This window comes from Coturnix japonica, chromosome 23, assembly GCF_054131305.1.
Source record: "Coturnix japonica strain WE chromosome 23, WE-NBRP24, whole genome shotgun sequence".
Classification (NCBI taxonomy): domain Eukaryota; kingdom Metazoa; phylum Chordata; class Aves; order Galliformes; family Phasianidae; genus Coturnix; species Coturnix japonica.
This window is the reverse complement of record NC_140685.1, coordinates 1,459,488-1,475,499: the sequence shown is the minus strand read 5'-3', so window position 1 is coordinate 1,475,499 and position 16,012 is coordinate 1,459,488. Positions and strand designations below refer to the sequence as shown.

At 44.5% G+C, this 16,012-nt stretch overlaps 1 protein-coding gene across 12 annotated transcripts in view; it reads right to left on the bottom strand.

Annotated features, from left to right (window-relative positions):
* Positions 1–16,012, bottom strand: part of MAP2K4 (mitogen-activated protein kinase kinase 4) — a 75,486-nt gene that overhangs the window by 22,461 nt on the left and 37,013 nt on the right. For 8 of the 12 annotated variants that reach the window (XM_015879998.3, XM_085522714.1, XM_015880001.3 and 5 more), the window contains 2 exons: positions 13,153–13,327; positions 3,288–3,407 (listed from right to left, as the gene is read on the bottom strand). The exons of 2 other annotated variants lie outside the window; for them this stretch is intronic. In XM_015879998.3, coding sequence (XP_015735484.1) covers positions 3,288–3,407; positions 13,153–13,327 — 295 coding nt within the window. The remainder of the gene's footprint in view (positions 1–3,287; positions 3,408–13,152; positions 13,328–16,012) is intronic. 2 more of the 12 variants (XM_085522716.1, XM_085522717.1) reach the window with 1 other exon arrangement.

Here is a 16,012-nt window from a genome sequence, read left to right as displayed (position 1 = left end):
CTTTAATCAATGAAATGTTGCTTTTCAATTATTCATGTTTCATTAAGTAGGTAATTCTAGTTCATCTAAGGGGGTGCCTAAAAACTCACACAAAAGTTCCACTGCTGCTAATTTAAATACAGTTTTTGCATTGATATACATTGCACTGTATTTGTAGACATACCTAACACAAGGACGTACCATATGACTGAAGAACAAGGAGCAAATAAAATACGGGTAAAGGTGCTGGTGGCTGAGGGACAACCAATGCCACTTCCCAGAAAAGACTCATTCTCATGTCAAGCTTCCATAAAGATTATTCATGCCACTGTCTGGTTTTCATGCATCGATGGTATAACTGCAGCTTGTGGCACTTAGCAATTTTGCAGGAAGAAGCTTTTTGAATGGTCAGAATTGCCAGAGATAAAGCAGCATTTCAAACCTTTCCCTATCAGAAAATGCTTGCTGAACAAGTGAGAATATGAGTAGGGAAAATATTCACCTGCGGTATTTTTTTCCCTTTCCAAACCAAATGTCTTATACTCACAGAGGCTGTCACAACAACTTGTCTGTTTACACTGGTATGACTGTATTCAAACTAAGTTCCATCCAATCTGGCTTACCGTTCCTACTCCCCAAACTATCAGGGGAGAGCTCTGCTTCTCAGCACAAACCTCTCACTCCTTCAGAGAGGTACCCACCTTTCAGAACAGCCCAGCTGTCCTACTGCTGTTCCTGAAGCCTTCTTGCCAATCGATTGATTGAGAGCTGCCTGCTCAGAGTTCTAGCTCCTTTAAAGAGATTCGAGGTAAAGAATCTGAATCATGACTTAGAGCAGAAGGTCCCAAGATCAGCCTTCTGCAATGTTTTTCCTTACTTTTCACCTTGAAATGCTGAAAAACAAGGTTTGTTGACACATGTATTGCTGCAGGACTTCCTGAGAGAGATTTAGTCCCATGTGGTCCTATGATCCAGTGCAAAAGTGAGCTGAATGATGCCATTACTTTGGGAGTGGATCAGAGTTGGAGGGTGACACAGGTTCACACATACTGCTGAAAATCTTCTTTTTCCACTTAAATACATTATTTCTCTTCTCTTCTGCTGTCACAGTTTTACTTTCTTTAAAAAAAGTAATTTATATTAAAACATGTAATTAATATGACAAGACAAAAACTCATCCAAGTCTATCAGGAAGAAAACAAGGAGAGGTGAAGAACGCCACAACACCAATGCTGAGGGTGAGGGCAGAGGGGATGCCAGGGATGCAATATATCCCAAAGTGACATTACTGAAGCCTTGCTCACGGAACAATGCCTAGCTGCAAGAGGGCAGGACATTTTGACAATACAAAGGCCAGGCTGACAGCTGGACACTGTTCAGAGCAGGATTTTGCACTACTGATGTATGTACACTTACTTTCTGGAATGTGCCTAGAGTTGCAGAGGTGACAGGCTCATGCAGCTCTGAACACGGTGCTCATCAGCATCTGGTGAGATACGGCCTTGCCCAAAGACTTTTCTTCAAGCTAGTTGACATCCTTATCATTTGTATTTCAGCAAAGCTGCCAACTTGCAGCCAAGGCTGAGCCTGCACACTTGGTAAGAGTTCAGACTGCATGAACAGGGACAACACTTCCTGGCCCAAAATGTTCAACAGATAAAGTGAAGCATGGGAAATAGAAGGATTAATAGCCTTATTTTAGAGACTGAGATTCAAAGCCAGAGAAAAGACTGGATGAAATTACAGAGGAAGATTCTTGAAAAGCAGGAATTGAATATTCAGTTCCAACTGCAAGCTTTAAATTCCAAGATTCACCTTCTTCCTCTAACAGCACCCCAATAAAGCCCTAGCAGGCTCTGCATGGGCTGTGATGCCAGATAATATGCAAAGATGGAAAACAGGGATCTACTCACTATTGTTCTTTTTCCTGTAGGTAGACTCAAGTAGAGGAAAAGAGTCAAGCATGGCATAAGACTGTCCAGGCTGCATGCAGAATACCAGTTCCCAACTGTTCTTACTGGTCATTCACAGGCAATGGGAGTGCCTGGGCAAGGCACAAGGAGACAGAACGATACCTTCTGCTGCCTTGCAGAATAATGCATACCTTAAATTATGTGTATAACAACTGGATGTTAAAACAGTCACCAAAAAAAAAAGAGTGTGTTAAATGTCCAAGCAAAATTACCGCCCCTAGGCAAGCTATTGCAGGTACTGTTCCTTTCAAGAACAGAAATGCAATTGTGGTACCAAAAGGATAGCACAGAACTGGACAATATGCAGCTAAGAGCAGGAAGATCAGAACGGATTCTGTGTATGACACAAGCTGGCACTTATCAGACTGAAGAAGAAGATATGGCAGGCAGAGAATATGGCAACAGTCCCAAAGAACCTCAGGAGCCTGGACAGAATGGATACAGAGCAATTGTTCACTGCCTCATCAAATACAGACACTAAGGGAACCACTGAGAGCAGCACTCTGAATGATGGGATGAAAACAGGACTATGGTGACAGGCTTCCAAATGAAGGGTGCACAGACAGAGGAAGTCCCTCTCTGGGAGTGCTGCAGATGCAAAAAAAATGTGCAGGTTTTCAAAGTAAAAACAAACCTTTTAATGGAAGAAAGAAGAAACCGAGGAAGAATCACTAAGCAAAAGACAGAGCTCAGAAGACATTAATCTGCACATGACTGAAGGCTATGCCAAAAACACACACATGCTTCTGTAAGCAGATCCTGTGAGCCACTGCCAGAGACAAGACCACCCACTGCTGTGACCCAGCAAGGTCACTCATAATTCCTTATGCATCTGCATGTACAAACCACTTTAGGGAAGAAGCACATCAATTGTGGCTCTGACACAGCCCTGGTACATATATACATGCACACACATACATCTATACATACATCAGGTAACAATCTGCTTCCAGCTACCACCATTTGGATACTGAGTTTGCACGTGTCCTCCATGTGGTTCTTTCTGACAACTGCTGACACAGATCACACTTGTGTCCAAGAAAGGTGCTGCAGAGCTGCACCCAGCCCAGCAGCACTCACCTTGCACAGGGAACCACAAGCTCATTGAAAGAGACTGAAATATGCAGGCAGACGTAATAACAAGTGGGAGAGCATCAAGGTGTTTAGCAGCACTCAAACATCTGAGTATCTTGGTTAAATAACCTTGATTCAAGGTGGCAGTCTAGAAAACTAACAAATTAATTTTCTTGTCCTTATTGCAAACTGACAACTGCAAAGACAAAAAGGGCAGAAAAACAAACTGTGCTATGAATGAAGCAAGTTTGAAGTCCCCACCTCTCTGAAGAGTGCACCATAAAACTGAACAATATATGGGCAGTCACTGCTTCGCATTACTACATCAAGGTCCATCAGAAGCTGCTTCTGTTCTTTTTCATCCACTGTCGACCGAATTCTCTGAAAGAGGAAGAGTGGCAGAAACTTTATCACTTACATGCCATTACTGTATCCTCAAAACCACCCCTGGAGAAACATGCCAGGGACCCCGAACCCAAGGCTGAGCAAGCAATCCCCAGGGCATGCTCAAACACACTCTATAAAATCAAACTACACAACTGAACTACATTGTTAAACAAGGATTTTAACTGATAACCCTGAAAGTCATTAAATTCAGACTCCAATATACCCAATTAAATTTTTCTCTCGTGAGCATCATCATTGTCAGATGAAATGGAAGAGCAGAGATTTCACTGAAACCTACAGTGAAACATTACATTTGGGCTTTTATTTTAAAACAAACACCCACAGAGTTCTTAGCAATATCGGATGGGGCTCAAAGACCAACCTGAAATTTAACTAAGGAACACTGTGTTTCAAATTAATAAGGAAAGCAAAAAAGACAAAAGGGTTCCCTCCACCAGAGCTGACACAGTGAAAATGGCCCATCAGGTAATCAAGGAAACACAGTTCTGTGGAAACCCTAATGGTGAGCAACAGCCTTTCTCATAAAACTAACAATAATTGTCTGAGGCAGCATTGAGATATAATGTACAAAATATAGACATACTGTATGTTTGAAAACATATGTGTATATATGCATATACTATTCTTTATACTATATGTAAGGAAATCTATGATTTGAGTGGGAAAGAACAATGCAAGTTTGTAAATAGAAAAGAGCACATGTCCAAACGTGAAGCTTATTAAATGAAGGATGGGGCAGACCATCCAAAGTTTTTCATGTAACTCGTGCAAACACGATCAGCGTTTTGCACTAATGAATGCATTCCCTGAAATGTGAGGAAAATTATGACCCTGAAGAAGTCATGTTGAGAAATAATGTAAAAAATTAAATAAATAAAAAATAATTGCCAAGAAATCCAAAGCAACAGAAGTAGCCTGGGCACTCCTGGAGGAGAAAAGCTACTTGGCAACTAAGAAAGAAAAAATATTCAAGGTTCTGAAACAAACTTATATATGTGTGATACCAGCACCAAGTCTTACCAGCACTGCCAGACAGAGAGCTCCCTGCCCTCTGAACAACTGCTGGTGGCAGCAGGATCACACATGTCAGCAAACACAGGGCTGAGCAGGTGAAGGTACAATCACGGCTGAACATTCATAATTCATGACTTAAGAAACAGTGCATGATTATGTACCTTTGGACTTTTTTGTGTCAAATCACAAAAAATGAGGGCAGCATTGACACGACTGTTTTCCTTACCTTTGGTGCATCCTGATAATTTGTTAGTTCACCATGCATTCTTTATGTTCTAGTTTGGCCTAGACCAGTCATTGTTGTGGTCATGTTGCCTTTTTCCCTCCCAATGGATTCTAGAGTACTAGGGAAAACAGTCCAGCAAATCCCCACACCTTGCAACACCACCAAGTGGGTGATATTTTGTAGTTTTGTAGTTGTAGTTGCAAATAGAGCAAGAAGATGGCTGAGGGGACTAGCAATGAACTAGAACACTTCACCTCTAGGTCACTGGTTCAAACCTGTTTTGCAGAAGTTCAGCGGCACCACTAAAGAAAGTCTGACAAGTTTGTTCATTTCTTTTTTCTCCCATCTATGTCACATCAAGCTCTACAACCTCCTGCTGGGACACCAGCTAAGCAGAATGAATCTCTCTTTCTAGATGGCACACCATCAGCAATGTATGAAATGATAATGACACTGCTCTGAGCCTTGATAGAAGATGATGTATGGCAAAACCACTGTGGTGAGATGTCTGAGGAACATCTCTCACTGAGACCGAAAGGTTCACAAAACAGGTGAGGAGCAATACAAGAAGAATCTCTATACTGTGACTCATAGCTCTTTTCCATGCCAACTACATACCTCCCAACCCTCCAGAAGCCTTTCTCATGGTGATCCAAGAATCTCCTTAGCTTCCCTCTGCATCATCCTCACATCAGCACAATCCAGCCTTCCCTTCAGTGTGCTTCTCTAATTCTACAGCTTCACCTGAAAGCATTTAATCCCATGTCCAATATTTCCTTCTCTACTCTTACTCCTTCAGCTCTGGAAAGCAGACAAGATACGCTGTATAGAGGAGGTGACTTTAATGGCACCCTGGAACAACACCAAATCCTAACACTAATCCTTTTTCCAACCACAATCTCCCTTGGTAGAAAGAACAAGAGCAAGTAAAGGACCCAGAGGATGGACTGTCAGTCAATTATACTGCAGAGTGTCCATGCACATGCAGCACCCAAAGGACAACTTGAGAAGCCAGCATGAACTCCTGAACAAACATCACTTCAGAATCCAAAGACTGCTGGAGATTTGGGGTCTGAAAATTCAGGATGGGGGTGAAACAATCAGAGGCAACGTGCAACACAGCGTGGAGCAGGGGGCTACCCAGGCTAGAGAAAACAGCTTTGTTCAGCTGGAGTGTCAATTCACCAGCTAAGGAACAGGCATTCACCAGCAAAAGAAAAAAGAAAAAGCAAAAGGTAACTGAAGTCAACAGCAGCCACTATTCAAACAGCACGAGCTGTAACAAAGACACACCATCTAACTCCACGGCAGGACACTGCAGCCGTTCTACAGACAGACTCTCCCAAGGACCTGGGAAATGGCAGAAAAGGAAGACACAAAGCAAGACAACAGTCTGATGACACCATTTAATGGGATGGGCAGGTCTCACTTGTCTTCAGGTCGTACACATCTTAGCCTAGTTACTCTACTGCATGCAGGTGCTGCTATGGCCAAACAAGCTACATAAGGAAGAAGGGTTTTCTTTGTAGCAGATAGAGGAAGTCTCATTTTCAATAGTTCCTTGTTGGCTGCAAACATTCTTCAGCCTGTTTAGTACAAACTCAGGTTAGGATAAATCCTTCAAACATAGGAAACAAGAGCTCTGAAAGTTGTGCTCTGGACAGCATCAGCATCAAAATGCTAAGCAATGCTGTGCAGATTGGACCACTCAAACCTAAAACCAGGCAAATCCCACAGAGCAGACCCAAAAGAGAAGAGACATCACCAAGCCCCAGTACACACAGGAAAAGATTCAGGTTCAGTGAGTAGCAACCAATTGAGAAAGAGAAAAGGGAATAAAGGGGAAAGGTGAAGAGGAAAAGAAGAAAAAGAAGTAAAAAGCCATAAGCACCAAATGGAAAACCTGCTTCTTGAGCTAAGAGGAAAAGCAGCACTGTTCTGCACATAGGGATCAGCAGAACACCCAGCAGTGGGACCTGACAGTGCCCCAAGGGGCTGGGTTACCCACAGGGTGACAGGAACAGAGGGCACATCTGCTGCTGAGGCCAAGAACATTCACCTACCCATCCCAAACACTTTTAGTCATGAAAAAGGCACATCATGCCTTTCACTGATCACAACTAGTCTACGTCTCCTCTAATATGACTCAGTTTCTCACCACTTCCTTTTTAATCCTTAATCATTCAATACTTCCTCTGTATCTTATCAGTAAGGTTTGGAACAGCCTTTCCTTACTCTCAGCCAACTACCCAAACTGATGAGTGAAACAGAAAATCCTCCTCAATGAATTGTAAGATAAGTAGTCAGCTTCAGGGACTGCACCTAATTGTGCCAAGAATGGAAATGCATATCACAAAGCCAGCTCACAAAAATCCTAATGCTCCTCTTCTGAAATCATACGGGAAACAGGAAGGTCAGAGAAACGTGCCCCTTGGTTGAAATTAATCCACTTGCGTGTCATCTTAGAGGGCTATCAGACATCCAGGAAACGATGGATAAATTACGGAGGTATAAATAAATGCTTAACTTCTTCTCTGAAGGATATCTGATACTTAACAACCCATTTCAACTGCGGGACTGCCTTCAGTGAAAATCTGTGAAAGCCAAGGGAAGACTTAAACACCTGTTTTAAAGCAATGGGTAAGTGAGCAAGCACTGACTACAAGGCAAAATGATGCGAAAGAGGCACTGTATTCTGAACCAGGAATGGCTCCACAGCTTACTGACTTCTGGAAAAACAAAGATCTTTTATGGACATTTTATAGGCTTGACATCCCAGGTATTTCCAAACAGTGCCTCGACCAGCTTCTCTGATAACCCAGCTGATCTTAGAATTGCTTCTGAATGTCTTATGGCAAGTGCAGAAGTGGAAGGCTGCCTGTAGAAGACTGGTCAAAACTACTACTAGACTATGCAGAAAACAGAAAACCAACAAAATCTGAAGATGTTGCCTAGGAGTGGAAATGAAACTAAATATTGCAGAGAAAGACTGAATCAGTTAGATCAATTTATGCAGTAGATACTGCAAGACACAGAAAATTCTAGTATATAGCTGAAAATCACTGTCTCTTCTGGAATGAAAGGAAACTTGAAAGACTGCAGACAAAATTGCCCCCTCTGCAGTCTGCTCACTCTCTAGGTGTATTTCTGATGGAAAAAACACAGGAGGTGCAAGACTTGCCCATAGGGCCCTGATGAGAATCCTGAACACCAACTGAAGCACAAACTATTTGACCAGGCTCTTGACAGCACATTTTTCAGCCAGTTCAAGACAAGAGAACCAGAAGAGGAAGAAATTATTAGAAGCTTCTAGCACTGAAACCAGAAAGTTTCAGTGTAGGAAACTGGATGTTTCCTACAGCTGGAGAGCTGTGGTTCAGGAGGCTGCAGGGGAGCGCAGGAGCCTGAGCTGTGCCTTCCCACTGCTGCTGTGCTTGGGCTCCAGGCTGGCACAAGCACCGCTTCACAGGTTAAAGGTTGGTTATGTCAAATATTTGGTTATTTATCTTGGGAACATTTCAAGCAAGAAACCCTCCTAGCTTTCAAGAAGCCTTTTTAGCACTCTGGTTGATAAAACCCATACTACGTATTGTCTGCGCTATTTAAGGAGTAAGCAGAGCATCATGCTCCAACAGTGAGAATAGCTCCTAGCATTCATTCAGACTGGAGGATGTTTCATTTACATATTTTTATACCAACCCAGGAAAACAAGGATATTTTAACATCTCGTTTTGATCACCAATCTTAAAGGGGAACCACAGGACAGAAATAACCCTCAGCTGCTTGGTGAACTTCCCAAGGAAACTGCTTCACCCCAATAAAATTGAACTTTGATCTGACGAAAACAATCCGGTTCTTTGGCTGTGTGGTATCCTCGTGAAATAAGATGCACAGCCCCCCAGAGCAGCTACGACAACAACATATGGTGATACTGGAGGGCAGGTACCAAAGGGGCTGGGGCAGCATGTGTTGCAAAGCCTCAGTGATAAGATGAGGAGTGACAGAGTGCAGCAGACCCCTGGAAGGCACCAGGGCTCCCTGCAGGGAAGATATTCAAAAGTGACTTACAGACTGACACAGACTGAACAAGAACAGAAGAGTGCACAAGAAACCAGAAACAAAGCCAAAGGATGCTGGATGAAACTTGGAGGCTGGACAAGACAGTATCACAGAAAACTGATGCTGGTGCCACAGGCAAATGTGGGCCAGGGCAGATACAGCCTTCAAGGAAAAAAGGACTCCAGAAGAGAAACCTGCCAAGGAGGTACAGAGTCAATGTACAGACTGGCCTTGCAGCGGTGAACTTGCACAGAGCTGGCAGTGGACAAAAATGGGCTTTTTTCTTTCCCATAAGGAAGAGTCTTGTCCCCATGTGCAAATAAATTCTCAAGAAAACGACTAGGTATTTTCTGAGTGAGAAGATCACAGTACCTGCTGATACAGAGCAAACTGGCACTCGGAATCTGTAGGAAGACCTGTGAGATAAATGGGATTTAAGGAACGAGAGGATTCTTCTTTCAATCTTGCAAAAAGAGAGTCTTTTTCATACAGAAAAATTTAAAAATGTTGCATATAAATCCTCCAAGTCTGATTCCTCCTTCTTTTACCACCTCCCCCTCTTTCTAATGTGCCTGGGAAAAGGCTTTCAATGGGACAGAGAGCAGGGGATGCAAAAGCAACACAGAGAATCCTGCAACCTGTAGGCAAGAGCACAGCTCCCAGCTTGCTGCAGTCACATCCTGCTGCTCCAGCCTGCCCTGCAGAGACACGTCACATCTTCCTGATATTTAAATACTTATTTCTAAGGGCACAGCAGGACAAAAACTGAAGGAGTGGGAGGAGTAGAACCAGGAACAAGAATTTATCATTGAAGCCTCTCCCTCCAACAGCCTTAAACTTTGCTGAAGTGGGTTCACACAAGTGATGTCAAGAGATATATTCTCCTCCTCCACCACTGATGCTGAAGTACCAGATGGAAGCTTTCAGTCTTGCCCAAGGGCCTAGCAGCCATGGGACACCCTCATTAGAGGTCCCAGGATTACATCTGCCAAGATCCATACATAAGCTGATCAGGCCAAACTGCATAAAAGGGGAAAATGAAGAGACACTGTGCTTTCTCCTGCACATCTCATGTTGTTTTGGTGCTATTTCAGCACACGCAGGAGTGGGGACTGCAGTGGTAAGAAGAGGAGACAGGAGGGGCAGCCCCTGAGCTTTGCTTAGCGACCTCAGGAGCACAGCAGAACACATGCTGCAGGGAAAAAACAGGGCACCCAGCAGAGAGAAAGCAGAAGGTGAAAAGAAACCATGCTTGAAGGAAATGAAGATTGTAGAGTGCCATGAAAGTGGCATGACAGGCTAGGACAAGCTAGAGGAAGGAAGTGGAAACAGGATTTGAGGTTTGATATAGCAGCTGTGTTTCCTCAAGCCTGAGAGCAATGCAGGATGAGTGCTTAAAGCTGCCAGGCTGTCTGCATGCAGTAGGAGCTGGAAACTCCAACATGGGAAAAGAGCAACCCTTCATCTGTTCATTACTATGTAACTGCAGCAAACCTGTGGAACAAGCAGGATTTGAACCTGTCTGCAGAAGGGACTGACAAGCTGCAAGCAGATGCAGCCTGGAGATGGTAACTGCAAATAGGACTTGATCCTGCCAGGAATAAGTGGGGTGGAAGATAGATGATTGCTCCAGAAACCTGTGATGGGTAGTGATGGAGGAAGATGAAGGAGAAGCTGGATGAGGCTCACATAACAATTTTCTCTGCATCTAACTAGTAGCCTCTGAAGCTGTGTTTCACTCATCCGTACAGAACAGACAACAGCTTTTGTCTTGCAGCCTCCAAAAAGCTATTTCCTCCTGCTGAACACCCTTCCAAGGGATCTGCCTGTTGCCCTGCTGTTGCTGACATCAGCTCACAGGGAAGCACCGGACAGGCACAGCATCACTATCAAATAATCAGAGACACTGGTTTTGAAATTCAATGACCTCGAGGCCAGGCACACAGCACAGTGCCACAGCACTGAGCTGCAAGCAGATGTGATCACAGCTAGAATCTCAGACCACTAGACTGACAAGGTTTCCTCTCAACCATTCATTTAGAAGAGTTTCAATTTGAAGGAGAACATATCAAGTTAAGTTCCTGCCTGTATAGAAAGGGGAAACTAGTGAGCAGCTGGTTTACCTGGAGGCAGGTGAGGAGCTGGGGCTTCAGAAAGCAACAGCTCTATAAGCCAGCAGGACACCACAGGCTTGGGGGAAACAGGGAGAACAGGAGATGGACGGCCCCAAACACAGATCAGAACAGCAGACCAGAACAGAACAGGTTACTGCACAACACAGACTGCCCCAAAAGTGACAGCAATCTGAGAGAGAAAAGGCTAAGTGCTTTGGAATGAACCAGTAGGTAATCTGAAATCAGCTCTATCCTGAAACCTCATCATCTAAACTTCAAAATAGCTGTTTCTGCAGTGGAAATATCACACACTGTTCCACCCATACATTTTCCTTTGCTCAGTCACGTTTTATCCCCATTGGCTGTGCAGAACAGCATTGGCTCCTAACATTTTAGAAACAGATGTGGCTGCCCAGAGCCTCCAGCTTCCCTTCTCCCTTCTCCCTCCAGAGAGGAAAGGTGCAGCAGGCACAGCTGTGCCCTATGGGGGTGTGTTCAGAGAAAAGAAAGTGGCACCACGCCAGCCTGCAACACTGTAAATTAAGACACTGTAAAATTAGGGGGTTCTATTTGCTTAATAGTGAGCCATCGTGCCCAGAACCCGCTGAGGTTGCTCACACCTCTCCTCCCTCAGCAAAGACAGCTCAATAAGATGTGCAGTGCCATCTCCAACAGTGGGCAAGAGCACAGCGCTGGAGCCTTTCACCTTGCAGCTGGGAGCTGTACCTGCACTGCAGCCCCTCCACACTGACAACACTTTGCTATCATCCAGAAAATCCCTTTGCAAACATAGTCTGGGACAACAGAATTTCTGTGCCAGCAGACATGTCTCCTCCTTGGTGACACCAGCCAGCCCAACAAAGCACTCTCTGCAGCAGAGCTGTACCCACTGCAGAGCTCTGTCACAAACCCACTCAGGTGTTGTGTTTTTTTCAGACCCACAAGCCATTATGATTGCAAAATCTGCTGCCCAGGACACACACTGTGGGCATGGAAGCTCGAGGCGCCAAGGCATCATCTCACCACATCGGTGGTTCTCAGCAAACCATCTGCAAACTGCACCTAACAGCTCCACCAAAAGCAACTAAAAGGAACAGGTCTTCAGCTACAGTCAGCCTCCAGCTCCACTGATGACTCTGAGGGATTAAAAAAACCACACTGAAACATCAGCATCACTGCCCTGTGATCTAAAAGCTGCGAGGCTGGGCCAGTGATCCCTATGAAGATGTCAATGTTCACAGGAGAAAGTAAAGGGGTGGTGGTTACTCCAGTGTCCTGACACATTTCAAACAAGCATGAGTTACATTTGCAGCAGCTAGAGCTGCAGCTGTGGCCCGCCTACATGCCACACCAGGCCAGCAGGAGCAAATGTTTCCAGATCAGATCAGAGAAAAGCAAAAGAAGACAGAGAGCTGAAAAAGAGTGTGACACCAACTTCTACACAGCTCAAAGCTCTCTTCTACTCTTTCACATGAGCCATGGAGCACTTACAGTTGATATCATCAGCAGACTTCTAAGACTGATGTCATTAGCTTACAGATAGCAGCAAGCAAAGTAAAGGACATGGAAGAGAATGGCTGCTGTCCACCAAGCCCAGCAAAATGGACAAGCAGCTCCTCAGAAACACCTGTTGAGAAGCACTGCTACAGCAAACCAAAGACTACCCCACGTCACCCAGCTAGGAAATGAGGCTGCATATTGTTCATGCTTCCAAGGTGAGGTTTTGGGCAGCATAAGGTAGAAAATGGGGAGGCCTGCAATCCACAACACCTTCAACCTCCTCAGCAGATCCAGCATGGTAAGCACACACCATCATGTATCAGCAAGAGCAAATCGCTACCTGGAAGATCCCCATTCCAGATCCTCATGGGAAGGTTGTTAATTGCTGCACCATGGGCACATGCTTACATAAAAAGCAAAATTCACATCACTGCCTTGTTTCACAAAAGACACCAAGAAACTGCCAGACATCAGCTGGTACTACAACCAACATCGGCTGTGTCCAAACCAGTGACCCAGAGGTGAAAGGCCCATGCCCCATTACCAGTCTCCAGAAACATGTGATCCTCTCAAAACAGTAAGTTCCTGATAGGCATTTTCAAAAGGGCACAAGCAATTACAAGAGCGTCACAAATCACTCGACAATATGCCCGTTATACAACGCATTTTCAGCAAAAAGCAGCCTTTATATTGGAAATAAATAGAAAAGAGCAGTAGATGGGTGCTCGATGGAAGAACATTAATTCTCCATCACATTTCATCCCTAATGGACTGAAGTACAAACGTAAGGATGGGCATCACCTACTTTAACTGCCATAATTTGCCCACTTGGTTTGTGGACCATTTTGTTGACAGAACCATAAGCGCCTCGTCCAATTTCTCCAAGGTCTTTCAAGTCCTCTGCTGTAAAATCCCAATGCTGTTCAGGGGAAATCTTCAATTTTCCTGATGATTCAATGCTGTGTGTTCTCAGTCTCTCTCTGTCAAAAATATTGGGAAGCAATTTTTCCACATTTTAAATAGTCTGTAAATGTCTCTTTTCAGCACTTGATTAAACATTAGAAGAGAGGGGTTCACAAAGTCTACAGCAACAATCTGACTCCAGGAGGGATTTTGGTTGGGGTGGGGGGGTGCAGGGGTAAGGGAGAATGTTAAATCAAAAATGACATACATTTGCTCACAGCTTCAATTAATGGTAAGTTTCTCCAGCTGTGGCATAAAACTCATCATGTCTCATATGTTGGAGTCATTCTGATCACTCATTTACACAGTTCTTTCTGCTTTGCACAAAATACATCAGGCTTAAAGCAGGATCTGGTAACATGCAGAACTGAGAGTCTGAAGAGCACTCCCCAGCCCCATCTCCCCAAACTTCTGCCACTGCACATCATTATGCTTCAGTCTCACTTCTGATTGGGTTTCTATTCAACATGAGCAAGATCTTTTGTTTGCACAAGGAGCTTTAAGAGTGTTTGCTCTTAATGGAAAACTGCAATTAAACGTTAAAACATTTCAGGCAATCATTTAATTTATTTAAAAACAACATCAACAACAAAACCCCACCAACAAATGAAGAGCCAATAACTCATATCTATAAAAAGCAATGCAAGCTGTTGTGACACAGAAAAAAAGTGCCTTCAGGTGTATGGTTACCAAACACCCAGCTTAGTGCTCCTGGGCAACAAGTGCTCCTACCGGAGTCACCAGGCTTTGTCCAGGAACGAAGCAGAACAGTGCCCCAGGTGTGTGGGATGTAGGAGTCCAACAGTTAAGTTGCCTATAATAACTCATCCAAATGCGGCAATGACTGAATTAGTAAGAAATGCACAAGTATTTTCAACACTGTTCACATTAAAATGCCATGCAAAACTTCAGATTTTTATTAATTAATGAGATGAATCACACATCTTTGGTCATAATGTGTGCCATAAGTCTGAGCTTCCTACTTTAACGTAGCATTAAAAGCATTAAGGGTAGTCCTCATTGCAGGGCATGCTGACCCTACACAGATATTCCAGCCAACAGGTGTTTCTGACCACTGTGTAAACAAGGGAGGTTCTGTCCAACCCATCCCTCAGACTCTGATCACTTCTCTTGGGCACTTGATGAAGCAACCACACACTGGTCCAGGCTGCGGCCGAACATGCACAAAGTAGCTGACCAAATGCATAAAGCTTATCAAGTGTTATCAGCCAGGAGAATAAGGACATTGCTGCTGATTCCAGGCGTGATGAGCACCACAGAATATGTGTCACTGGCAGCTGTGAGCAGCACCCAGCGGGAAGTGCTGGTGGCCCCATCCTGCCCTGGGTTTTATTTGGAACCCAGCTCCTGTGAGGGCAGTGAGGTTAGGCCCAAAGGTCGATCTGCTGGTGCAACCAAGGTTCAAATGGTTCATCTGCTGAACTCCAGCTTCCCCGCGACACAAGCTTAGTGCTTTCCGGCCTTGGAGCAGCTGCATTTCCTGAACCTCTGACCTGTTCAATGAACGTTGCTAACAAACAGCTCCTCATTCCCATTCTAAGCGGCATCTCTCCTGCTCATTCCCCTTCTCTAACCTGAGATTTTCAATCTGCCATTCCCTATGGAGTCCTCCAGCTTTGCTGTCCTTCAGAATAACCCTGCAGCACACACTGATAGCGTGCAGCCCAGCCCAGAGGGGACAAGCAGAGCAGCACCCCTCCCTTAGCAATGCACAAAATAAAACACTGCACTGAATGGCATTCTCCCTGAGATCTACTTACTGAAGAGCAAGGAATGGACGTGAGGCAGTAAAGGAACAAGAAAAGAAAAGAAGAAAATATAGGAGAAAAAAATAAGAAACACAGCCTCCAGCCCGGTCTCACAGACAGCTTACGCTGTATCAGCCAGCTGCTCCCTAACTTCTGCACTGCTCCGTGTTGTCAGCAGAACAGGAATGGCTTTGGATGCAGCAATTCCTGCCCACAGGGCTAAATGGTGCTGGGGCAGGACAGGGAACGAGGGGCTTCCAGGATTGTGGAATGTGAGGTGCGATTTCCTGAGCAAGTCCTCTCCATCTCATTTTGAAACAGCACTGTCTATTTAAGTTTTTGGAAAGTTAAAGTAAAAATAAACATAGACATGGTTTATCCTGGGAAAGCAGTTAAACCTGTCTCCAATCTGATCTCTGCCTGTTTTTCTGCCTAGGAAGTTTTGCCTTGCTTACCCAATGTCAGAAAAGAACTCAAATCTGAAGCCCTTACCTTCCCACCACACCGCAGGCCCATCTCTCCCTGGCTGCAGTGTGACAGCAGAGCTGTGTTGTTTGCTCCACAGCTGCAGGATGTACATCCACGTCAGCAGGGAGGAAAGTGGATGCAAGGAAATACCCCTTGGGTTGATACTGAGTGCCCTCTGCAGCTGTGTTCTGCTGAAGCTGCACAGCTTTGGGGAACCTCAGGGTTTAAAATGAGACATACTGGCACCGTCCACCCACAAAAACTCATGTGTTGTAGCTTGGCTTAATTTCCATTCTGTATTAATGAGGCCATCTGCCTTGTGTTGCAATCAGACCTCACCACCACCACCCCCCTTAAAAACAGCCAGGGAAATGATCAAATAACCAAACAACAAGCTTGACAGAATGACATTTTAATATAGATTTTGCTTATTTAGATAATTTGCCAGATGTAAATTATGCAGTT